A 25,623-nucleotide genomic window follows, 5' to 3' on the forward strand; every position below is an offset into this window, starting at 1 on the left:
TTTTTCTATTATATTCTTCACCATAGATACTCACAGGAAGGAAAAACAATCTTAATTTAATAGTATCCTTGGTGAAGAAGTAGAAAGGATAGTTATATGAAACCCTGATCTATGAGTGCATACCACCTTTCTAAATAAAATTTTGTGTGTTACATTATGAAGACAGCTGTCATGAAGGAAAATTCTTACATGATGGATTTGCAACCTACCTTAGGACTTTTCTTTTTTATCACAGAGCATCATTTTTCTTTCCTTTTTTAAAATACCCTGTCAAACTATTACTTTCATACAAATTATTACTTTCACACTTGGGACATACATCTTTCTCTTACAGTACTGATACTTGAAGCTAGGGCCAATTATATGCTCAGCCATTCAACTATATTCTCAGACCAAATGTATACTTGTAAATTAACAAAGTGAGCTTGAGTTTTGTTGCTGTTGGTGGTGGTGATGGTGGTGGTGGTGGTGGTGGTGGTGGTGGTGGTGGTGGTGGTGTTTTTGTTTTGTTGTTGTTTTTAAAAAAGAAGAATATCCTCAGAGTGTTTGTTTTCAACTTTTTTCCAAGTACAAATCAGAAACACCTTAATAAAATTTAAAATGTTATTCTGGCCAAGGAACACATAGGAACTACACTTTAAAATCCTGGTGTAGGCAAGGGCTTTCTGAAAAGGACCCTAATAACTCAGGAACAGTAATAAGAATTGGCAAATGGGACAGCATGAATTAAAAATCTCCTGTTCAGCAAAGTAAACAAAGAGCCTCCAGAGCATGAACCATCTGACAGGGAACTAACTATCGAAAATATATACACAACTAAAAAGATTAAACGCGAAAACCTCCAGTAATCCAAGCAGTAAGTAGGCAAAGGAAATACTACTAATAGCCAAAAATATTCAAGAAAAAGATTCAAAACCATTATATAGCCAAGAAATAGAAATCAAAACCATACTGAGATTCCATATCAACCCTATTAGAACTGCTATCACCAAGAAAACACAAAAACAAACTCAGATGACTGTGTGAGGAAAAAGAACTCTCATTCAGTGCAGCCACTGTGGAACTCTCCAGAGAGAAAACTAAACCACAGCTACTGACTGTTCACTTATACACTGGGATAGAGCAGAGGGATTGTACGCAGCAGACACCTCAGAAGCCTTTTTCTTGTTTCACTAGTCAGAGAAACCAACCCATGGAATCAGTCTATACACACACACACACACACACACACACACACACACACACACACACACACACACAAATTATTATTATGTAGCCATGAAGAAAAATACATTGGAAGGAACTGGAGATCTGACTAAGTAAAGTAAGCCAGACTCAGACAAACAACATACACTTTCTCATTTGTAGAATGTAGGATGTTCTGTAAATTAAAGAAATGATAACAAAATAAAAGACATGAAAGCAGGAAGTGCACTTTTTGGAAATAACAAAGTGACCAGTAGAAGCTGGGAGGAAGGACAAGGGAAGGTAATGGGGACAAGAAAAATCAAAGGACATGAATAAATCTGAAAATGTCATAATTTTGTATAATTATTTTCTGTAATTAATACATTTTTATAGGATATAAAAAAACTTAGGGGAACATATATCTCATTAAGAATATATACACTGGTTAAATATTTCTTGTGAGATAACTGGTTCTTTCAATGAAGATGAATTTTGGTATGTTATTCAATATTTTAGAATCTGGACATATAACTCACTGAATCAACATCTTTCAAATAACCAATACAGGGTGATAGAAAATCATGTGTGATATAAATTATAATGTACTTGGATGTATTACAAATCAATGGGAATTTTTGTTGTTTTCTTTTCAAGCCAGGGTTTCTCTGTGTAACCTTGGCTGACCTAGAATTTGCACTGTATAACAGGCTGGCCTCAAACTCAGAGATCCACCTGCCTTTTCCTCCCAAGTTCTGGGATTAAAGGTGTACCCGGCTCAATGGGAATTTTTTAATGTAACGGAGTTTTTTTTAAAAAATTAGGTTGCTTCAGATTTCACACTGTACATAAGACACCACCACTTAGTGAGTTCAGTGTAACTTCAGAAGGAACATTATCAGAAAAGAATAAAAACACTCCTATTTTCAAGGACATCATGTGTAGGAGGCTGATTATTCTTGTTTCTTTCAAAACAATACTCTGTGACAGATGACTGGAGGAGCAGATGTGAGCAGTTCATTCCTATTTACAACAGACATTTGAAAAAAAATGTAAATTTTTATAAAGATTATTTGTTAATATCTGATGAATGCATTATTACTTTAATGAGTTAGATCAATACTACATCAGTTTTAATTTCTGAAATGGTGAATCCTGACAGATATGACCTGAATAAGCAAAACATCTTCAAAGTCCTGATAACTTTTAAGACTTCTGAAGAGTTTTAAGACTAAAATGTTGGAGAACTGAAATATTATAGATTTTGGAACATTTCACATAGAATAGTGGGTATACGATTTCATGTCATTTCATCAGAATTCTGTGCTTCTAATTAGGATTAGGCTTGTCTCAGAAGTCCAAGAAATTACATTTACCTGACATTGGCGACGTAAAACAATGCAAGGATGGGCCAGTACATTCTCTGTAAACAGACTATACAGAAATAATTAATATGTGTGTATAGATAAAATATCTTTACACAAAATTTTATACATATAACATACATATACCTAAAGTTATTCTTATATTTTCACAATTAAGAGAATTTAATTCCTATACATCTACAAATGATACCAACAGTAAATTCAATATAAATAAAATCTAGATCACAAACTTATAAATATGTATTATCAATGGTACAAAGGTACAAAGATGAAAATAGATATCTGTATGTTTGACATGAAAAATGACACATCATTTAACTTTTCTTTCAGAAAATATCCTATGAACAAAATTCTCATATGAAAAGCCATTTGCAAAAAAAGAAAAAGAAAAGCCATTTGCTTTTCAAGATCCTCATTCAAGAAGTTTTTATTTTGATGTACTTAGTACTTAAGTTACAGGATTTTTAATGACCATGTTAGACACTATTTTATTTATCAAATATTTCTTTTGAATATATTCCCCACAAAATACTTACAGCTGTGTTTAAGCTCTAACAGTGACATATGCATTCATACATATACACACATATATATATAAACATTATATAAAATGGCATTAAACTTTAAGCATAAAGAATTAGGCTAAAAAAATTAGCAGAATGGAAAATACAGATTTTATCTATGCTGAAACGAATATCCCTTAATTTTTAATGTGCAAATAAGGTCATTTGATTGGTTATTTAAATTGATGAAGGCCATTCTGGTATGAAGGATAAGCAATGCACAAGTCCAATACTTATGAATCTTCATAATACCATAAATAAGACTGATGAATGTTCTTAGCTATAATGACCATTATAAGCAGTAACAAAACCAAAAAAGGAGGTTGACCACCAAATGGTAACTGAAAACAAAAATCCAGTTTCTATGCTGCAAAACTACATGGGTACCACAGCCATGTTCAGGGAGAAGGCTCATCACATCACTTTGAGTAGGAAGATTACATTCTATTCTATTCTATTCTATTCTGATAGTCTCATGAAAGTTAAAACCATATTCATTATAAAATTACTTTGTTCATGCAATGGAATGACTGGTTCCGACCTCTACTAGAAAAAAAATCAAGTTACAGATTTTTTTTTTGGGGGGTGGGTCTTGTTTTGGTTTTGTTGTGGTGGTGGATTTTTTTTTTATTTTTTGGGGTTTTTTTTGGTTTTGGTTTTTGGTTTTTTTGAGACAGGGTTTCTCTGTGTAGCCCTGGCTGTCATGGAACTCACTCTGTAGAGCAGGCTAGCTTGGAGCTCAGAGATCTGCCACTGCCTCCTGAGTGCTGGGATCAGAGGTATATTGCCACCACCACCCAGTAAGTTATGGATTCTAAATAATGAAATCCTAAAATAAGTATATTACCTGTTAATAAAACCCAAAGGAAGAAATATTAATCATTTAATATTATAATTAAAGAAAAAACTCTAAATAAAAAATATTTAGAATGAACATTACCTTGCAAGTCCAATACCAAATCCAGCAAATCTATTCAACTGTTCTAAAATAAAAAGGATAAGATTACTTATAACCAACATTTCTATTTACTGTGACAACCAAGATTCAGAGGAACATGCTGTTCATTTAAACCTCAACTTCTAACGTGGGGTAGGGAGGCAATTCAAATAGGAAGTGACCCTGGGGAAGCCTGTGGCAAGTTCCACCGAATGGACGTCTTGACGGAGCAACTGTCTTTCACTCCAATGGACTATTACCACGAGGACTTGTAAGCTGGGACATTTCTAAGTTGTGACTGTTTTAAAAGAAAAAAAAATCTTCAAAAGTTTAAATATTATCAAATTCAACTCTCTAAAAGCCTGTAAGGACTACATCAAATTAGTATACAGATGGAACTTAAGCATCAATTTTAATTTCTGATGACAATCACTGTAAAATTTTCTATGGTTGGCCATGACTGACACACTAAGAAACTGACTGTTTGTGCTGTACAACTAGTCATCTACTACTACTGAGGGACAATAGTTGTATGTAAAATACCTCAAAAGTGTTCATTTGAGAGTACTTAATGTTATCAGTATAGGCTAAGTACAGCTACTCCCTATGATCTTAAGTTGCAAATAGTTTTTGAATAGCTGTTTAATCCAGTCTATGTGGTAGGACCTAGGTACATATGTGCTCCTGTCTATAGTACTGCCGAAAAGCTAACAGCTGAAAACTCCTATGCACATGTCAAAACAGAAGTCTTTCTCCTGAATAAAGAATCCCAAATCCTAGGAGTGATCTAGCCAGGGGAGAAGACATTAAATGCTAGCATTCATAACAGACCATTCTCTCTTCCCCCTGTCATTTCATATAAAGCAATGACCCTTTATGATGAGAATACTCTCTTAAAATAGGCCATGTAAGCATGCATGTTCTTGGGGAAAACTACCTGCTTCACCTTGAAAGATGTACAAGCTAGAAAGCTTCTTTGGTCATACTGAAGTACCTTCTTTCATGTGGTTATTTACATTCTCAAATACTAAAGAAAAAAATGACATGTATGAAAGGTTTTAGGAAGGCTTAATGCTGTTAATTATGTGAGGTTCTCCTTGTTGCAAAGTTTTGATCAGTCAATTGGTAACAGCTTCAAAATCAATTCGTTGTGGTAGCAAGTTTCCCCTCATTGGAACTAGCAAGATGTAATTTAAGATTTAAAAACTTCCCTGCCTAAGACAGTAACTTTACAGCAGTGATACTTGTGGTTTGAAACACTTCATTTAGAGCTTCATTCAAAAAGGGTTTTGCAGCACTATTCTGGGACCAGTACAACACAATGAAAGAAATGAGACAACAGCCCAGCGCTTAATTGTATGACACGGGAGGAGTGACTCATTCATCCTCCTTCACCTCCTCAGGTGCTTACTAATAATCGGGATCTTCCGGTTCAATCAAGCACTTCTGCACTCCAAGTAAAAACTAAGGAATGAGTATCACGATTATGTATAGCATGTTTAATACATGACGATACAATTTGTCATTCCCAGAGAATGGAGTCAGCTATTGACGTATCAAAATAAAACAGATTTGAAACGAATGTTGTCCATGCAGTTGTTGCAATTGAAGTTCTCTGGCATAAAGAGTAACTGCTTACAAAGCCAAGTTATAGCAGTGTTGCTAAACTCTAAGTGGAGGTTTTAGGTCAGAAGACAAGCTGCGGGGGAGGTATGGATTTGCGATCTAAAACCATACTCCCCCGTGGAAAGGGTGTGAAGAAAAATAATTATCCTACTATGCATATGTTTACAATATTATACTGTTATTCACTTTAATTAGCACTCGTAAAAATTACGTCATTCGACAAGTCTTAACGAGGGATCAGAAGAAAAATGGTCAAACTTATGAGTGGTAGTGCCAGGCTCCAAATCCAAATCTGCCTGGGCTAAAAGGCGTCTTTTCCAAAACACAAAGATATGAGTCCATCAACCAAATCAAGAAAATCCACCTGCCAGAGTGAATCAGACAACAGTCTATTTCTTTCCTACTTCAGGCCACCGGTGGTAACGTTCCTGGGCTCCTAAACACTCCTACCCATGCATCCTAGGCTATGTTGATGTCACCTAGTGTGGTGATCCCAGCGCACGAATCACGTGCACAAGAGGCTCGCTTCAGGGCAGAGGACGAAAGGAGGGCAGAGGGTGTGGTTGCGTGTGCAAGGACCTAGGCGGGCCCTGCGCGCGCTTCCGGAGTCCGCCGGCCCACCCGCCCGGCGGGGGCCCCCGCACCCCTCACCGCTGCTCGGGCCGGGCCGCGGGCCGTCACCGCTGCCGGGAAAGGGCTCCTCCGCGGGGCCCTCGAGCGTCGTGGGCGCGGAGGGCACGCCGTACGAAGGGCTCTTTTCGCCCCAGTGCAGATTGCGGCTGCCCGGGATGTCCGGGGGAGTCGTCACCCAGTGGCCCAGGTCGGTCCCGGAGCCGAAGGCGCGCGCGTGGAAGGGGCCGCCGAAAGCCGGATCGTCCCGCACGCCTCCCCGGTAGCCCAGGCCATCGAAGCCTTCAGGGCGCCGCGGATGCATCTCGGACGGGCGGACGAGGGCGAGAGGGCCCGGCCCACCGAGCCCAGGCCTCCACCGCGTCCCCGCCGCAGTCGCCGCGCGTCGGGGGAGAGTGACAACCGGAAGTCACGACTGGAACCCGGAAGTCCGGGGAGCACGTGACCCCCGCCTCTACGCTCCGCTTCCCGACTTGGTTGCTAAGGAGACGCGGCAGCGGTCTTAGGCTGGAAGGAGAAGGATGCTGGGCCTGGTCCCAGAAGATGCGATGTGTGTCCCCTGCTTTCAGGGATGCTTCGCACGATGCGGCAGCCCCGGATGACCTCGGCCTGTTGCAGCAAGCCGCCTCCCCTCACCCAGGTGCCTCACCCTTCCCATGGGAACCCCGCATGAGGGCAAGAGTATCATTAAGTCTCCCTTTGTCTTCCGCTGTATGGGCCACCAGGCATTAGCAAAGTACAAGTCAAGAAAGAATACATACTGCCCTCTACGGCACAAGAATCAAGTGTTTAACTTTTCTAAGGCCACAAGGCAGCTGTAAACAGTTCTTTTTTCTGATGTATCTAAATAACTTAGGGAACTGAGATCACAGCGTTGTCACTGAACACTACCCCACCCCACCCCACCCCGCCCCGCCACTAAGACTTCTGTTGATTCCCCCCACTACCTGTTTTCATTAGCCTCTTGGGGTCTTGAGGCTGGGTGGCTCTCAATAAATCTGATTGCGTTTTGCATGGCTTCTTCCTGAGCCTTCTTCCCAACTGAACGCTAGAATAATCTGAGGGCGTTCAGAAGAGAACCCTGACGTATCGCCCTCAAAAGCCATGAACCTTCGTTTAAAGGGATAATCAACTTTTGGGGCAACTTGGCATTTCTTGAATTAGGTTATCTTGTGACTTAGCAAAATGTGGTGAGTCTCTTGAGCTAGTATTCCTTGAGTGCTAATATCAACTCACTATTGGACATGACAATAAAAGAATCTCTTTTCCTCAACTTGCCGAAGGGAAGAACTTGGCTCTCAGGCCCTAGAGATTTCTGTATGTTTGATAGTGTGTTTTAAGGAGTAGGAGAGTGAGTTTTAACACAGAAATGTAGCACATCACAATTTCACATCCTTGAAAGTAGAGAGAGAATGAATTATACCTCAGGAGCCAGCTGAGGGGAAACAAACCATAAAAGTCATTACTCACAAATAACAGCTGTATCGCACTATAATCTTCCTTGTTTAAAAAATCTGGAAGAAAGTATGTGGATATTTTTATGAAGTAAATTGGAAGACTTTCTAATCCAACAGCAAACCTAAAAGCCATTTACGGAATTGGGAAATATTATAAATTTTACTGTAAATTTTAAATTTGGTAAATTAAAAACAGTTGTAGTTAACATTAAAAGATAAATGACAAACTGGGAAATGACATTTTAGAATGGCTTAGACACTACAAAGAGCTTTTGCCAATGAATGACAGTGAATCAGTATAAATATAAGCAAAGGACATGAAGAGGCTATTTTAAAATGAAACAGGTGAGTAATCACATAAATTATGTCTTCCAGCAATGAATCATTTTACATGAACAGTCACCTTTCATCAGTTAAAATGGCAGTCTTGGCCAGGCACTCAGGAGGCTGAACAGGAGGAATGCCAGGAGTTCCCAGCCAGCCTCAATTACAGGTCGAAACCCAATCTCAGACCAAAACAAAACAATAAATGTCAGTCTTTATACAAAATAATGCACATTGTTGTTCCAGGGGAAAAGAAGTATATCTCACATAAGAAGTGATTATAAAAAAAAAAATAACAATTTTTTTAAGGAGAGTAGTTTGGTATTTGTTGTCTTTTAAACTCTTAAATTTTAGGAAGTAAATATAACATCTGTGCCCTACACATGCTTAGAGCTTATATAGTATGCATGTGCTTATGACATAGTTGCCAACAACAAGAAAAACTACAGAGCACTAAATAACAAATCATTATTAACTTACTAATCATTAATTATTAATCGTTAATAACTTAAATAATCACTAACATACTAATCATTAAGTGAAATATCAATACAGATCATTAATTAAAATATAGATCATTTGTCTTGGGATAGATACTGTTTGGTTTTTTGTGTGTGATTTTTTTTTGCATATGTATGTGGTTTGCATGTTCATGTGTGTGGACATAAGTGCACATGCATGTAGAGGTCCAAAGTGGATTAAGACATTAGCTGTCTTAATCAATTGATCTCCACTTTATTTATTGAAGTATTACTAAACAGGAGCTTGCCAATTACAGATAATCTAGCTAGCCATCTTGCCTGCCTCTACCTACTGAGTACTGAGATTGCAAGCAGCCGCCACACCTACCTGGCCTTTATTTGGTTGCTGGCAATCTGAACTCCTGTCTTCACACTTACCCAGCAAGTGCTTTATCCAAGAGTCACTTGCAAACCCCCCATACTGTTTTAAATAATAGGGATACAATGTTAAATAAGCCAGACAGACAGTTAAGGGAGACAAACAGCAGATGTACACATGCCCACACACCCTGTCAATAATGGAGCAAACATAAGGTAATGTCAAATGATACTTTGAAAAAACTGAGTGGTAATGTAGCCTTTATAGATTAGTTGTTCTGGAAGATAGCTCTCTCTGAAGAACTGGCCTTTGAAGTGGGGATCGGATGAGGCAAAGGAGGGAACCACATTTAATTCCCTGGGAGAAAAATTTCCAGGCCAAATAAGAATGAGGTTCAGGCAACAAGCTAGGTAGCAAGCTGAGCAGGCTAAAAGTGATAAAAAAAATGAGAGTTGGCTCTATAAATAATCAGAAGATGTGTAATTGTATGTTGGCACTTTATTTCCTTATTTCTTTCAAGTATTGACGGATACAATAAAAAGTAAAAGATTAATTGGGAAATAAAACAAACAAGAGTTGAAGGGAGTAGAGCCATGTCTCTGGCTAGATTACACTGAGGTTTTCTTGAGAGTGGAGGAATGGTGTGGCCTTATTTTAGAAAGGTGGACCTAGTGTTTGTATGGGGCAGGAGTGAGTGCTTCCTGAGTTTAGTAAGCCAGTCCAAGCTGCTGGGAATATATCTCCAGTTGTGAAGGCAATTTAAGAAAAGATTAGACTCAGGATGCTTAAAGATTATATTAAAATGGGTATTAACCGGCGTTAGAAACAAGCCTGAGCTGGGCGGTGGTGGTGCACACCTTTAATCCCAACACTCAGGAGGCAGAGCCGGGCAGACCTCTGTGAGTTCAAGGCCAGCCTAGTCTACAGAGTGAGTTCCAGGAAAGGCTCCAAAGCTACACAGAGAAACCCTGTCTCAGAAAAAAAAAAGATGAAGTGGGAGCTAGAGCCCAGGGCTAGATAAATTCAGACCTTCAAAGAAGATATAACATCAATATGTTTTTTTTTAAATATATATATATATATATATATATATATTGATTTTACAATACCATTCAGTTCTACATATCAGCCACGGGTTCCCCTATTCTCCCTCCTCCCACACCCTCCCCTTACCCCCAGCCTACCCCCCATTCCCACCTCCTCCAGGGCAAATCCTCCCCCGAGGACTGCGATCAACCTGGTAGACTCAGTCCAGGGAGGTCCAGTCCCTTCCTCCCAGACTGAGCCAAGTGTCCCTGCATAAGCTCCAGGTTTCAAACAGCCAACTCATGCAATGAGCACAGGACTTGGTCCCACTGCCTAGTTGCCTCCCAAACTGATCAAGCCAATCAACTGTCTCACCTATTCAGAGGGCCTGATCCAGCTGGGGGTCCCTCAGCCTTTGGTTCATAGTTCATGTGTTTCCATTCATTTGGCTATTTTTTTTCAGTAATTAAGTAAAACTGAAATTTATTATAAGCCACAGTCATCCTAGGGACCTCCATACTATATATATAGCCTCTATGGTTCTATGGGCTGTGGTCTGATTGTTCTTTATTTTATATCTAGAATCCACTTATGAGTGAGTACATACCATGACTGTCTTTCTGGGTTTGGGTTACCTCACTCAGGATGATTTTTTCTAGTTCCATCCATTTGCCTACAAATTTCATGGTGTCATTGTTTTTCTCTGCTGAGTAGTACTCCATTGTGTATATGTACCACATTTTTTCCATCCATTCTTCCGTTGATGAGCATCTAGGTTGTTTACAGGTTCTGGCTATTACAAATAGTGCTGCTATGAACATAGCTGAGCATGTATCTTTATGGTATGAATCAGCATTCCTTGGGTATATGCCCAAGAGTAGTATGGCTGGGTCTTGAGGTAGTTCAATTCCTAATTTTCTGAGAAACCACCATACTGCTTTCCACAGTGGTTGTGCAAGTTTACATTCCCACCAACAGTGGAGGAGTGTTCCCTTTGCTCCACATCCTCTCCAACATTGGCTGTCATTGGTGGTTTTGATCGTAGCCATTCTGACAGGTGTAAGGTGGTATCTCAGAGTCGTTTTGATTTGCATTTCTCTGATGATTAAGGATATTGAGCATTTCTTTAAATGTTTTTCAGCCATTTGTAGTTCTTGTTTTGTGAATTCTCTGTTTAGCTCTTTAGCCCATTTTTTAATTGGACTGTTCAGTATTTTGATGTCTAGTTTCTTGAGTTCTTTATATACTGTGGAGATCAATCCTCTGTCAGATGTGGGGTTGGTGAAGATCTTTTCCCATTCTGTTGGCTGCCTTTTTGTCTTATTGACTATGTCTTTTGCCCCGCAAAAGCTTCTCAGTTTTGAGAGGTCCCATTTATTAATTGTTGTGCTCAGGGTCTGTGCTGTTGGTGTTTTATTTAGGAAATGGTCTCCTGTGCCAATGCGTTCAAGAGTGCTTCCTACTTTCTTTTCTATTAAGTTTAGTGTAACTGAATTTATGTTCAGGTCTTTGATCCACTTGGACTTGAGTTTTGTGCATGGTGACAGATATGGATCTATTTGTAATCTTTTACATATTGACATCCAGTTATGCCAGCACCATTTGTTGAAGATACTTTCTTTTTTCCAATGTATAGTTTTGGCTCCTTTGTCAAGAACCAGGTGTTCATATGTGCATGGATTAATGTCAGGGTCTTCAATTCGATTTCATTGGTCCGTATGTCGGTTTTTATACCAGTACCAAGCTGTTTTTATTACTATAGCTCTATAGTAGAGTTTGAGGTCAGGGATGGTGATGCTTCCAAAGGTTGCTTTATCATATAGGATTCTTTTAGCTATCCTGGGTCTTTTGTTTTTCCATATGAAGTTGAGTATTTTTCTTTCCAAGTCTGTGAAGAATTGTGTTGGGATTTAACATCAATATGTTTTTATTTCATTAATTTCTGTTCTGATTTTTACTATCTCTTGCTGTCTTCTTAGTGTTAGTTTGGTTTGTTATTGTGTCTATAAATTCTTAAAGTCACATTATTAAGTATTTTTTGTGCTTTTTCTTATTTTGTAATGTGAACACTTAAGCCTATAAATTTTTCTCCTAGGACTGCTTTTAACATGTCCCAGAGGTTTTGTTGTGTTATGCTTTCATTTTCATTTAGTTCCAGGAATTTTTAAATCTCTTTCTTGATTTCTTGTTTGACACAGTCAGCATTTAATAATGAGTTATTTAATCTTCATGAGTTTGTGTACTCACTACAGTTGGGTTTGCTATTGATTTTAACTTTTATTCCATTATGGTCAGATGGGATACACAGAGTTATTTAAATTTTTCTGAAGTTATTTAAATTTTCTTTTAAGATTTGCGTGTCCCAGATTATAGTTTTAGAGAAACTTCAATGGGTGACTGTGTAGATTGTATATTCTTTACCATTTGAATATTCTGTAGATATCTGTTAGTTCCATTTGATGCATGATGTTATTTATGTCTGATGTTTCTCTAATTTTTTGTACAGATGGCCTGTCTATTGGAGCATGTGAGGTATTGGAATCACTCATTATTAATGTGTTAATGTTGTTATGCCCATGTCATGACCCTCCCCCCTGCCACCAGAGACCACCAGGAGTCTTGAGTTCATGTGCAAAAGCAAAGAACCTTTATTGCAAGCTTGAGCTTGGGCTCCCTGTGCCTTCCGACACAGCAGTTGGATCAAGGAGAGTCCTGAACTCAGTTATGGCAGAGTTTTTAAGGAGTAAAGGATGAGGGGGTAAGGGAATTCTGGATTCAGATGCGGGTTGAACTCCTGATTGGGCAGAAGTAGGACACAGAAGTCTTGTCAAACAGGGATTGGTACTGGTGTTGCTTCAAGGAAATTGGCAATCTATATACAAGTTATGTAAGCTATCCTTAATGTTCTGGAGCATCTAATACTTGTTTGTCTCAATTCTGATTGGTCCCCCACAGGGTACAGTTTGTGGTTTTTCCTGGTTGTTGTAAGAGTGAGGCCTAGTCCCAGTATTGTTAGTCTGCCACCTGTTATGGCTGCACTAAGTTAGGCCTCTTCAATGTTAATTTTTATTTTTTGGGGGGGGAGGGTTATTTCACTTAACATAATGATCTCCAGTTACATTCATTTCTGCAAATGATGTGATTATATTCTTTTTTTCCCATTTTTATTTATTTATTTATTTTTATTTTTATTTTTATTTTTGCGTGGTAGCAACGTTTATTGGGGGTGGAGGAATCAGTCTTTCTTGGCCCGGCCTTCCTCATGGCGGCCAGCACCTTGCTCAGCTCCTCCTGCTTCCTCTTGGAGCGGATATGCATGCCCACCCTCTTCTTGATGAACTTGAGCGCGTGCTTGTCCTTGGACAGCTTGAGAAGCTCCATGGCGCGCCGCTCGTAGGGCGCGAAGCCGCACACCTCCTGGATCATGTCCCTCACGAACTTGGTGTGCTTGGTGAGGTGTCCACGGCACCAGCTGTGTCTCGGCTTGCTGCTGACATTCTTCGTCACATTGTAGCCCTTGTTGAGGCCCACGGCCATGGGGTAGAGCAGGGCCATGGCTGCTGCTTTCTGATGACGGCCGCGACAGGAAGGTATTTATTTATTTTTCTATTATCAGCTTGATACAGTATAAATTCTTATCCTAATAGTGACATGTTTGATTGAGGCTTGCCCAGTAATTGAGTAAAACCAAAACTTATTATAAGCCACAGTCATCCTAGGGTCTCCCCTGCTATATAGCTCCCCCGGTTCTGTGGGTTGCAGTCTGATTGTTCTTTGCTTTATATCTAGAATCCACTTATGAGTGAGTACATACCATGTTTGTCCTTCTGGGTTTGGGTTACCTCACTCAGGATGATTTTTTCTAGTTCCATCCATTTGCCTACAAATTTCATGGTGTCATTGTTTTTCTCTGCTGAGTAGTACTCCATTGTGTATATGTACCACATTTTCTTAATCCATTCTTCAGTTGATGGGCATCTAGGTTGTTTACAGGTTCTGCTATTACAAATAGTGCTGCTATGAACATAGCTGAGCATGTATCTTTGTGGTGTGATTGAGCATTCCTTGGGTATATGCCCAAGAGTGGTATGGCTGGGTCTTGAGGTAGTTCGATTCCTAATTTTCTGAGAAACCACCATACTGCTTTCCACAGTGGTTGTACAAGTTTACATTCCCACCAACAGTGGAGGAGTGTTCCCTTTGCTCCACATCCTCTCCAACATTGGCTGTCATTGGTGGTTTTGATCATAGCCATTCTGACAGGTGTAAGGTGGTATCTCAGAGTCGTTTTGATTTGCATTTCTCTGATGATTAAGGATGTTGAGCATTTCTTTAAATGTCTTTCAGCCATTTGTAGTTCTTGTTTTGTGAATTCTCTGTTTAGCTCTTTAGCCCATTTTTTAATTGGATTGTTCAGTATTTTGATGTCTAGTTTCTTGAGTTCTTTATATATTCTGATATATTCTGGATATCAGCCCTTTGTCAAATGTGGGGTTGGTGAAGATCTTTTCCCATTCTGTAGGTTGTCATTTTGTCTTTTTTTTTTTTTTTTTTTTTTTGGTTTTTCAAGACAGAGTTTTCTGTGTAGTTTTGCGCCTTTCCTGGAACTCGCTTTGTAGACCAGGCTGGCCTCGAACTCACAGAGATCCGCCTGCCTCTGCCTCCCAAGTGCTGGGATTAAAGGTGTGTGCCACCACCACCCAACTTGTTTTTAATTTTAGTAGTGTACATTTTATGAAATTGGATCCACCAGAGTGTATATATATATATATTACAATCATATATAATACAATTATATATAATATAATCATATGTATAATACAATACAAATATACATATATAAAATACAATCATATATATGATTGTATTGTCTTCTTGGGTTATTGTTTCCCTATTTAGAATAAAGTATTCACTTTATCTCTTCTGATCAGTTTCATTTTGAAATCAATTTTGTCAGTATTAAGATGGCAAGCCTGCTCACTTCCCCATCTCATCTGCTTGGAGTACTTTTTACCATCCTTCCACCTTTAGGTGGTGCCAGTCCTTAAAGATAAAACAACAGAAGGATGGATTTTGTTTCTCAAGCCATTCAACTAACCAGTGTCTTTTGATTGGGGGTTGAAACTATTAATAGTAAACTTGTTGAAAAGTGTTTGTCTATTATAGTTATTTTACTTTTTAATGTTTTTGTTGTTGTTTGTTTGTTTTGCCTTTTTGTTTTGTTTTGAGACAGGGTTTCTCTGTGTAGCCCTGGCTGTCCTAGAACTCTATATAGATCAGGCTGGCCTCAAACTCATAAAGATCCACCTGTGTCTGCTTCCCAAGTGCTGGGATTAAAGGCTTGTGACACCAGGACCAGCAATATTTGTTAAATACATATTTGTTATTTTTTTAATTGTGGGTATGTGTATGTGTGTGGATATGTATTCGTGAGTGCAGGTTCCTTAGAATGAGCATTACCGGTAGTTTTGACCTGGGTACAGGAAACAGCACTATGTCCTCTGTACCTGATACTCAGAACTCAATCTTAACCTCAAAGCCATCTTTTCAGCCTTTACTGTCCCGTTAAAAACTTCCAGTCATTAGCCGGGCGATGGTGGCGCACGCCTTTAATCCCAGCACTCGGGAGGCAGAGCCAGGTGGATCTCTGTGAGTTCGAGGCCAGCCTGGACTACCAAGTGAGTCCCAGGAAAGGCGCAAAGCTACACAGAGAAACCCTGTCTCGAAAAACCAAAAAAAAAAAAAAAACTTCCAGTCATATCCTACATAGGGGCACACAACTGTAATGTGGAAACTGAAGCAAGAGGGTTACTGTGAATTACAGGCTAGCTTGTGCAGCCAAAGGAGACCCTCTCTCAAAAGAATAATGTCTCAAACAATGACAGGAACAATAGCAAAAGCCCAACTTTCAGCTACATGTGATGGCTCACACCTGGGCTCCCAGGTGGTTGAGGCAGCCTGAAAGTTGGAGGTCTGCCTGGGCTACAGAGTGACTCTGTCTCAAAAACAAACAAACAAGGAATTGAGAGAGAGCAAGGGGAAGGTACCTGGGAGGGGTTAGTGGGAGGGAAAGGAAGGGAGAGAAAAGATGTAAGTATATTATATTGATGTAATTAGATGGAAATTATAGTTATAATTTCAAAAAGATTAAAAATTATTTAGAAAATAGGAGATCTGGAGAGGTGGCTCAGCTTCCCTTCCTGGAGATATGAATTCAAGTTCTAGTACCCACAGGGCAGCCAACAACCATCTATAACTCCAATTCCAAGGGTCCTACATGCACCAGGCATGTACAAACAGACAGACATGCAGGGAAAACATCCACAAACAAAGCAAGTAATAAGATCAAAACCAAACAAACAACAACAAAATAAATTAAGCACTGAGCTAGAGACTGATGGGATGGTTAAGAGCGGAGTGCCCGCTGCATATTCTTGAGGATTGGGGTTCATGACCATTCTGCATTTATGTCTACCCATGTATGCTACCACAAGGCAGTGGCTCTCATGGGGCAGAGTATGTTTGAGAAGGTCTGTGTGCATGTGTGTACTTGTGAAAGTAAGAGGACATTTTTGGGTGTCATTCTTCAGGTGCCAATCACCTTGACATTTTTATTATTAAAATTAGACATGTGTATCTGTATGTATATGTGTGTTTTTACATGTATGTATATATGTTTGGGAGTGTGTGTGCTACTGTTTGCCTGTAGAGGTCAGAAGATAACTTAAGGAAGTCAGTTCTCTTCTTCCATCATGTGGGTCCAGGGGATTGAACCCAGATTATGCTGGGCAGCAGGCACCTGTACATGGTGAGCCCATTTCCTGGCCCCACATTTTGTTTGTTTGGTTGGTTGGTTTTAAACAGCATAAGGGACAGTATGAAAATATAGGCAAAGACTTTCAATATGCCCCATTGGTAGTTCTTGCCAGTTTGTCACAACTTGCCAAACTAGAGTCACCTGGGAAGAGGGAAGCTCAGGAGAGGAATTACCTTTGTCAGGTTGGCCTATGGGCATATCACTGGGGCATTTTCTTGCTTGCTGATTGATATGGGAGGGCCCAGTCCGATGTGGGTGGTCCTGGGATATCTAAGAAAGTAGGCTGCGATAATACGGAGAGCAAGGCAGTCAGCAGTGTTCCCCATGGGCTTTGCTTCCGTTGATGAGGGGCTCTAACCTGTGAGATGAAGCAACCCTCTCATCCCCTACATTACTTTTGGTCAGTGTTTTCTCACAACAACAGAGAAGCAAAGTAATAGATGTATTTGGGCTTGGGCAGATTGCTTTTGGCTTTTCATCTTTAAAATAGAGTCTCAGTGTGTAGCCCCAGATGGATAGGAACGTAAGATTCTACTGTCTCAACCTCCTGAGACCTGGAATTTCAGGCTTCTCCCACTATGATGTATCTGTTTTTGTTTTGTTTGTTTTTTTAAGACCTTTTTTCCCCAAGATTTATTTATTTATTATGAATACAGTGTTTTTGTCTACACATATCCCTGCAGGCCAGAAGAGGGCACCAGATCTCATTACAGATGGTTGTGAGTCACCATATGGTTGCTAGGTATTGAACTCAGGACCTTTGGAAGAACAAGCCATCTCTCCAGCCCGATGTATCTGGTTTTTCTTCTTCTTCTTCTCCTTCTTCTTCTTCTTCTTCTTCTTCTTCTTCTTCTTCTTCTTCTTCTTCTTCTTCTTCTTCTCCTCCTCCTCCTCCTCCTCCTCCTCCTCCTCCTCCTCCTCCTCCTCCTCCTTCTTCTTCTTCTTTTTAAAGATTTATTTATTTATTATGTATACAGCATGTATGATTGCTAGCCAGAAGGGGGCACCAGATCTCATTACAAATGGCTGTGAGCCACCATGTGGTTGCTGGGAATTGAACTCAGGACCTCTGAAGAACAGTCAGTGCTCTTAACCTCTGAGCCATCTCTCCAGCCCCCAATGTATCTGTGTTTTAATAATAGTGTCTTTAGTCTTGAATTTCATACATATACACAACAAAGTGTGACCATATCTACACCCATATCTTCCACCTACTTTCCCCCAAATTACCCCAAACAGGCTTTCCCAAACTTCATGTCCCCCTTTTTGGTGTGCCTGCTTTTATACTCAACCAACATTGCAGCCACATGCACATGCATCCCAGTGACTGGTGTACAACAGAGGCCCAGGCTGGGTGGACGCGGACTACTGAAGCTGCATATGGGAGACAGTTAGGGTAACTGGTGCCTTCCGTTTCCAGAACTAAACTGTTTGAAGCATTTTTTTTCTTTTTTGTTTTTTGTTGGTTAGTTGGTTGGTTGGTTGGTTTGGTTTGGTTTGGTTTTTCAAGACAAGGTTTCTCTGTGTAGCTTTGGTGCCTGTCCTGGATCTCGAGAGGCTGGCCTAAACTCACAGAGATCCGCCTGGCTCTGCCTTCCGAGTGCTGAGATTAAAGCTGTGTGCCACCACCGCCCAGCTGTTTGAAGAGTTTTTAAGCTTCTTCTGTGTGTGCTTCGTGATACACAAAATACATGGTGCAGGAGTGATGCTTTGGCTACGTGTTGACATTCACATTGTTTGCTTTGTGATATGAGTGAGGAACCTATTGGATTTTTCAATAAAACCAGAAATTACTAGTAAAAAAAAAAAAAAAAAAAGGTTGAGAATGTGATTTCAGAATTAAGAATTTGCCTAGTGCTCTCTATCCAGGATTTAAAGTTCACATATGTGTCAATGTCTGTGTGATCCAATGTTCTGTATTTTGTGTGATTTATAGTAGCAGTGTGTTGTTTTATCTTTTATTTATGTAGATGTGAGGCTAAGTAGCTGCCTCTGTAATGGGTTAAGCAGTTGACAGATTGGAGTTGGCTATTAATAAACAGAGTGCTACATACATTGCCTGAGGTTCACAGGTCAAAGCCAGCTTTTAAAGGCTGGTGCTCAGGAAGTCTTTAGCAACATTAGTCCCATTTCCCCTGAATCTAGTGACAGTGATTTTCTTTTGGGGCATTCTTTAAATTACTGTTGAGTGTAATGTTCAGTTTACCAAGATCAGTATACTTGGATTTACTTTATTTTTTTTCTTTTTTCCTTTTTCTTTTTTCAATCAAGGTGAAATGCCTGGAAGCCCCAGGAAGTGTCTTAAGAGAGGTCAAATAAATGCCCATTTTGAAATAATGCCAATGAAATGGTACCTGCAGGGAACATGAGTTAAACCCATGCTTAAGTGATTTCCTCTAACCATATAAAGCACACATTTTTCAGAAACCACATACACAGAATGCAACCAAATAGCACAGTTCCCTTTTGGACATATGCATGACTGTAAAAACGGTTGGCAGGAATCACCCGAACTGCTGACCACTTTGGCTCCATTAGCTCGCTATCTTCTGGTCTCTGAAAGCCCTGGTGGCAGATGCCCTCACCTTAGTTCTGGTCTTTGCCTGTGTTGCTGTCTCTTACACTGCTGTACTCAAGAGTCACTTTTGACCCAGCTGTGATGACACAAGCCTGTTCTCAAGCACTGGGGAACCTAAGCCAGGATCGCTGCAAGTTTCTGTCTAGCCTGAGCTAAATGGCAAATCCCTGTCTTAGAAGAGCAACAAGGGATTCTTCATTATTGTCTGCTTTCAAACTTTGGTTTTAAGGGGCATCAGGATAGGTCTGAGTTTACGTTGAAATTCCTTGAGTTTCTTCATTAGCTATACTAATAATAAAAGATATTGTTAACAATTCCAAGTTTTCAGGCACTTCTTCACATAACATATCCTCTCTGCTACTTTCTATTCTCCTCTGGTGATTCCCACTGGACATGTTTTATTCTGCTTGCTAGTACTCTGATATTTCCCCATTTATTATTGTCTTATAAAATATTTTAATTGTGTGTCTGTGTAGGTATATGCACATGAGTGCTGGTAACTGCAGAAGACAGAGGAGTTGGATCACCCTGGAGTTGGAGTTACAGGGGGTTGTGAGCTACCTAATGTGGGTGCTGGAAATCGAATGTGGGTTCTGTGGAAGAACAGTATCTGCTCTTAAATACTGAGCCATCTCTCCAGACCCATTCATTAGAAATGACTTGAAGGGGACCCAAGTCAAACCACCACACATGAGGAGCAGATGGATTGTGTACCATAGTCACGTGGAAGGATGTAGGTATGCAGGAGCTGGCTTTTGGTAGTAGATGATGCTCATCTCTTCCCAGTCCTGTGTTCAGTTGCATCAGATTGGTAGGTTGACATTGGTCCTGATGGCATTTTATATGATGTAAAAATCAAACCTCACCTCTCTTCCCTGTAGGATATCTTAATATTTACTAAGAGGTGTGTGTGTGTGTGTGTGTGTGTGTGTGTGTGTGTGTACATGCATTTGTATGTGAAATATATGTGACCAGATGTTTTGTGGAAAACATTCAAGCACAATGAGTTGACATGTATTGGACTGTCTATGGGAATTGTTATTGGTCTATCAGGATATTAACCCTGCTCATTCTGAGCTCTTTTTTTTTTTTTTTTAAGATTTATTTATTTATTATGTATACAGAAGAGGGCGCCAGATCTCATTACAGATGGTTGTGAGGCACCATGTGGTTGCTGGGAATTGAACTCAGGACCTCTGGAAGAGCAGTCGGTGCTCTTAACCTCTGAGCCATCTCTCCAGCCCCATTCTGAGCTTTTTAAAGCCAAAGAGTTCGCTTCCGTGTTGAGTTTGGACTCTTCTTTATTCAGATAGATTGAAAGATGTCTTTATCTTAGGTAGGTGGGTGTTCCTTCAAACTTTGTGTGATTGTAGGATGTGGGTGTCAAATTGCTCAAGTGATAGGCAGATGACTTGTAGAGTCTATAACTTCTGTGGTGTGTTATCTGTATAACAGGAAGCAGTTACAAAATTGAGATGTGAGTGAACTAAGTCCTCTTCTATGCCAGTCCCCTTGAGAATCACCTGAGTAGCCGGAGGTCCTCCTGACTCCTCTGTGGCAGAGACATGTTTCCTGGAGTATAGCCATAGAAAGCCTTCAGACACGTGTTCCTGCTGCCGTCTGCCTGCTTCATGTTTGGTGAACATGTCTGTAAGTCATCTGCATCTCTCGTTTGGAACCAGTATGTCTCCATGGAACCTGAGGCTTCAGAAGCTAGGGACAACCTCTGAGAGCCCCTTACCCTGAGAAAAGGTTTTGCTTTGTGTTAGGGAAGTCATATTTTCATTGGTCATGCTTAAAAGAAACATTCTCAGCTCTGTTGGTTAGGAAAACTTCTGGCTCTGGGTAGCTCAGCTTTTCTTTGTGTTTTCCCAATCTGATTTCCAATTTTCTTTAATTTTACTACTCCAGAGAATTGTTGAGCCTAGAAGGGTCTGTGTCTCAGAGATTCCTTCAGCTGATCTCATAATGCCTCCTGCCTCTCAGCCTCCTGACTCATATTTTCTAAGTCTGGCACTTTGGTACTAGGTCCCCTTATGTTAGTGCCCATCTGAAGCATATTTAGCCTGGCAGACAGAGATGAAGAGATCACTTTGTGAGTGTGTTAGTTTAAATGTAATAGGCCCCGGTAAGTGTTGGGAGGCTTGCTGATCAGAGGTTGCAGTCTACCATGGCCTGGTACCTTTCTCCAAACTCCATAACATGGGGCACTCCTTCCACAGTGAGACTATCTACCTGCCCTTATTTGGAGAAGGTCTCTAGGCCCAGAGGCCTGACCTTATCTGAAAGCTGTCCCTAAGCCTGGATGCCTGGTTTATTTCTAGTGTGACCCTGGGCATAGTTCCCTGCTAGAACTCTTCTCCTGCTGCCCATATGGTAACTAGGACTTGTACTAGGAGCTTTATGGTAGGAGCGTGCTGTTTAGTGCAAATTAGGTGATGCCCCAGCCACTGCCCCCAGCCTTGATATCCCCCTCTTTCTGAAATCAAGTGGAGCTGTAACATCTAAACTATCTCCCTGGAGAACTGGCTCCATTGACTCACAATCTCTCCTGTTTATCCGTATCTCTCCTTTCTCTCCTGTCTATTCTCTTACTCTCTTCCCCTCCTCTTCCTCACCCACCCTCCCCCTCCTCTTCCTCACCCACCCTCCCCCTCTTTCTCCTCTCTCTCCTTTCTCACTGCCCAGTCTCCTCCCCCAACTCTCTCCCCCTCCTCTCTCTCCCATCTTGCTCCTCTCCCTTTCCCCCTCTCCTCCTCTATCTCATATTTCCTCCCCTCTCTCTTTTTCCCTCCCCCGTTCCTGTTTCTCTGTTCTCTCCCCTCTTCTCTCTGGACTCTCTTTGGCATCGATCTTACGATCTTACCTCCGCTTCTCTTTTGTCTCTATCCTCTGTCTCTCCTCATCTCCCTCCGTTCCTCATCCTGTGTAGCCTCTCTCCATCTCTCTTCTCTCACCTTCCCTATCCCATCCCGTTTTCTCCTCTCTCTCTCTCTATCTATCTATCTTATTCCTATCCTGTCTCTTTTCTCTCTTTCTCCTCCCTGTCTCCTCATCCCTCCTTGTATATTTATATGAAGAGCAGCAAGAGAAGAGATGGAGAGGAGAGAGTGTGACAGAAAGGAAGGAGAGAGGAAAGAAAGTGAGATGTGAGGAGGAAAGAAGAGAGAAGGGGGAGGGGACAGTGAGAACAGAGAAAGAGTGGGAAGAAATGAGAGAGTGATCGAGGAGAAAAAGCAGAAAGATATTGTGGAGAGAGAGAAAAAAGAAGGGAGAGAAAGGAGAAATGAGTGAGGGAAGAAAGGGGGAGATGAGCAAAAAGCGAATGACTGAGAGAGGAGAGAATGAGAAAGAGAAAGGAGAGGGAAGAGTTAAAGGAGAAACAGGACAGAGGAGAAAGAGGACAGAAGAGAGGGAGGAGGGAAGGGCAAAGGGAAGAACATGAAGAGAGGGCTCTGAGAGAGGAGAGATGATGAGGAAGGGGAGAGGCTGAACAGAGAAGACAGGATGAGAGAGGGGGAGATGGCAGGGGGCAACTGGAGGAAAGAGGAGGGTGGGAAAGAATGGAGAGAGAAATGGAATGTGGGAAAGAGTGAGAGGTACTGTGAGGAGAGAGAGTTGGGAGAGATGAGAGAGAGAGAGAGACAAGGGAGACAAACAGAAGAGGAGAAGGAAGAAAGGGAGAGAGAAAAGGGAGATGAGAATGAAGAGGAGAGAGAAAGGAGAGGATAAAGAAGGGAGAGTGAGTGAGGAAAGAGGAGAGAGAACAGAAAGTGAGAGATTGAGGAGAGAGACGAGAGTGGAGGGGGTGAGTGAGAGGAAAGAGTGACAGATAATGGAGAGAGAGGAGAGGAGAGAGGGGTAGAGAAAGAGGAGAGAGAGGCAGAAGTTGCAGAGCGATGAGAACACTGAAGAGGAAGAGCACAGAGAGGAGAGAATGCTAGAAGAGCTGAGAGAGGGAAGAAAGAATGGAGACAGAGGGGAAAGAGAAAGAGGAAGAGAGAGTAGATAGATGGAACAGAGGAGCAAATGGGAGAGAGAGAGGGGAAGGAGAAAGAGGAAGAGGGGGAGAAGAGAGAATGAGGGGAGGGGACATGAGAGAGAAAAAAGAGGGGGGGAGAGAGCAAGGGAGAAAGTCACAAAGCTGTGAGAAAAGAGAAGGTGAGAGGAGAGAGCAGAAGCCGAGCCTGGAGTGAGAAAAGAGACAGAGGAAGAAAGACAGGACAGAGAGGAGAGAGGATGTGAGACCAAGAAGAGAAAGACAATGAGGTGAAGTAACAGTGAGCGGAAGGGGGCAGGGGGATATCTAAAGATAGGGGAGAGGAGCCAGGAATGCAGAAGAGAGACAAAGCTGAGGAGAGGAGAGTGGTGAAGGAGACAGATGCCAGAGGGAGAGGAGACAGGAAGAGAGACAGAGAGGGGAAAGAGAAAGAGGAGAGCGAGAGACCACGATAAAATGGAGAGAATGGAAAGAGGAGAGAGAGAGAGGACAGAGGGTGATAGAGAGAGGAGAGAAAGTTTAGAGAAGAGAGGAGAGATGGGGAAGAGTCAACTGAGGGAGGAAGAAGGGAGGGAGATGAGAGAATGGAGAGAGAGCAGTGAGAGAGACGGGAAAAGTGAGAGGTAGAGAGGAGGTACAGAGAAAAGGTTGGGAGAGGAAGAAGACAAACGGGGAACAGAAGAGTCAGAGAAGAGGGGGAGACAGAGCGGAATGAGAAAAAGGAGGAGAGAGGGGGAGAGAGAAGAGAGAACACAGAAAATGAGAGATTGAGGGGAGAAGGAAGAGAGTAGGAGAGAGGGGTGAGAAAGAGGTGAGCGAGAGAAAAGAGAGAGATAATGGAGAGATGGGGAGTAGCAGAGAGAAGGGTATATATGGGGAGAAGGGAAAAAGGGGCACAGGAGAGGCAGTAGGAGGAGATGAGGGAGTGGGTGGAGAGAGGCGAGACAAAAAGTCACAACACGATGAGAGAAAGTCAGCAGGGGCAGAAAAGCGATAAATTGGGGAGAGATAGCAAGATAGAAGCAAGAGGGTTTAGGGAGAAGAGAGGAGAAAGGCAGGAGAGTGTGAGAGAAGAGAGAATGGGGGAGGAGTCAATGAGACAGGGATTGAGGAGGTGAGAGAGGAAGGAAATAGTAGAGGAAGGAGAGAGATGGAGAGAGGGGCAAGGTACAGAGAAAAGAGAAGACAGAGAACCAAGAGAGAGGGGGAGAGGAAGGGCGCATGTCCACTTCTCCTCTCAGCTCAGGGCCCATCTGGTGCAGACCCGAGCAGGCCCTGTGCATGCCGACAGTCTCTGTGAGTTCGTGTGTTGTGTCTAGAAGGCCTTGATGCCTCGGTGTCCTCCATCCCCTCTGGCTCTTCCACTCTTTCTGTCTCCTCTTCCACAGAGTTCCCTGAGCCCTGAGGGGAGGGATTTGGTGGGTTCATCCCTTTTAGGGCTGAATATTCCAAGGTCTCTCACTCTCTGCATGTTGTCTGGCTGTGGGTCTCTCTCTTTGTCTCACCTCCTGCAGGAGGAAGCCTCTCTGATGATGGCTGAGCAAGGCACTGATCTATGAGGACAGCAGATGTCATTAGGAGTCATTGGATTGCTGGGTTCCTTTAGAGAGCAGTGGTATTTGGCTCCCCCATTGTCTCTGGCCTATCTAGTCTCAGGTTCTTGGCCACCCACGCCGAGTTGGGCATGGGTTCCACCTCATGGAGAGGGCCTTAACTTAGATGTTGGTTGGCTGTTCTCACAAACTTTGTGCCACTATTGTGCGGTGTGTCCTGCAGGGCACTCTTGTAGGTGGAAGGGGTTCTAGTTTAGTTGGTTTTACCTTTCTCATCACCCTCTTATCTCTCCCCACCCCTCCCACCCCCCACCCCACCCCCACCTCTCCCCCTCTGAGATAGATAGATAGATAGATAGATAGATAGATAGATAGATAGATACAGATATAGATAGATAGATATATCCCTTTCTCTTTCCTCTCTCTCCGCTGTGTCTCTCTCTCAACTCTGTCTAGTCTCTCCTCTTACTCTCTCCCTCCCTTTGCCTGGTTGAGGGTTCAGAATATGCATCTCACCCATGCACCATCTTGCCTTTCCTACTCCAAATCAAAATCCAGTGTCTGTACTCTTACAATAATGCCTAAAATGTCACATGTGCCTAGCTCCTCTCTGTGTCTGTGTGTCTGTGTCTGTGTCTGTGTGACTGTGTGTCCGTCTCTATTTTTCTATCTATCTATCTATCTATCTATCTATCTATCTAT

General features: G+C 41.6%; 3 protein-coding genes across 7 annotated transcripts in view; 1 reads left to right on the forward strand and 2 right to left on the reverse strand.

The window, feature by feature from the left end:
- The window catches only part of Slc25a46 (solute carrier family 25 member 46), a 32,942-nt gene extending 25,627 nt beyond the window's left edge, over positions 1 to 7,315 (reverse strand). Inside the window, exons 1-3 of one of the 2 annotated variants that reach the window (XM_028867096.2) lie at positions 7,274 to 7,315; positions 4,074 to 4,116; positions 2,562 to 2,619 (exon numbers count right to left, since the gene is read on the reverse strand). In XM_028867096.2, the coding sequence (XP_028722929.1) occupies positions 2,562 to 2,619; positions 4,074 to 4,116; positions 7,274 to 7,283 (111 nt within the window). In that variant the 5' untranslated portion in view covers positions 7,284 to 7,315. Of the gene's footprint in view, positions 1 to 2,561; positions 2,620 to 4,073; positions 4,117 to 6,347; positions 6,642 to 7,273 lie in introns of those variants that run through there. The other variant, XM_028867095.2, reaches the window with a different exon arrangement.
- Sap130 (Sin3A associated protein 130) overlaps positions 6,891 to 25,623 on the forward strand; it is a 96,963-nt gene continuing 78,230 nt past the window's right edge. For all 4 annotated transcript variants that reach the window (XM_028867085.2, XM_028867093.2, XM_028867086.2 and 1 more), the window contains exon 1: positions 6,891 to 6,966. In XM_028867085.2, the coding sequence (XP_028722918.1) occupies positions 6,898 to 6,966 (69 nt within the window). In that variant the 5' untranslated portion in view covers positions 6,891 to 6,897. The remainder of the gene's footprint in view (positions 6,967 to 25,623) is intronic.
- On the reverse strand, positions 12,696 to 13,528 carry LOC114691678 (60S ribosomal protein L36-like). Its single transcript, XM_037197261.1, has 2 exons — positions 13,178 to 13,528; positions 12,696 to 12,767 (listed from the first exon to the last, which is right to left on the reverse strand). Exons 1-2 carry the CDS (start codon positions 13,526 to 13,528, stop codon positions 12,696 to 12,698), a joined length of 423 nt encoding a protein of 140 aa, XP_037053156.1.

Source organism: Peromyscus leucopus, chromosome 19 (genome assembly GCF_004664715.2).
Source record: "Peromyscus leucopus breed LL Stock chromosome 19, UCI_PerLeu_2.1, whole genome shotgun sequence".
NCBI classification, from domain to species: Eukaryota; Metazoa; Chordata; class Mammalia; order Rodentia; family Cricetidae; genus Peromyscus; species Peromyscus leucopus.

Bases quoted from the DNA above. Each gene is read 5' to 3' on its own strand.
- LOC114691678 (XM_037197261.1), bottom strand. From the start codon at position 13,528: ATGGCCCTGCTCTACCCCATGGCCGTGGGCCTCAACAAGGGCTACAAT. The intron at 12,768-13,177 runs GCAAAAATAAAA...CTGCCCAATCAG, and splicing joins CCAATAAACGTTGCTACCAC to GAGTTCAACCCGCATCTGAA.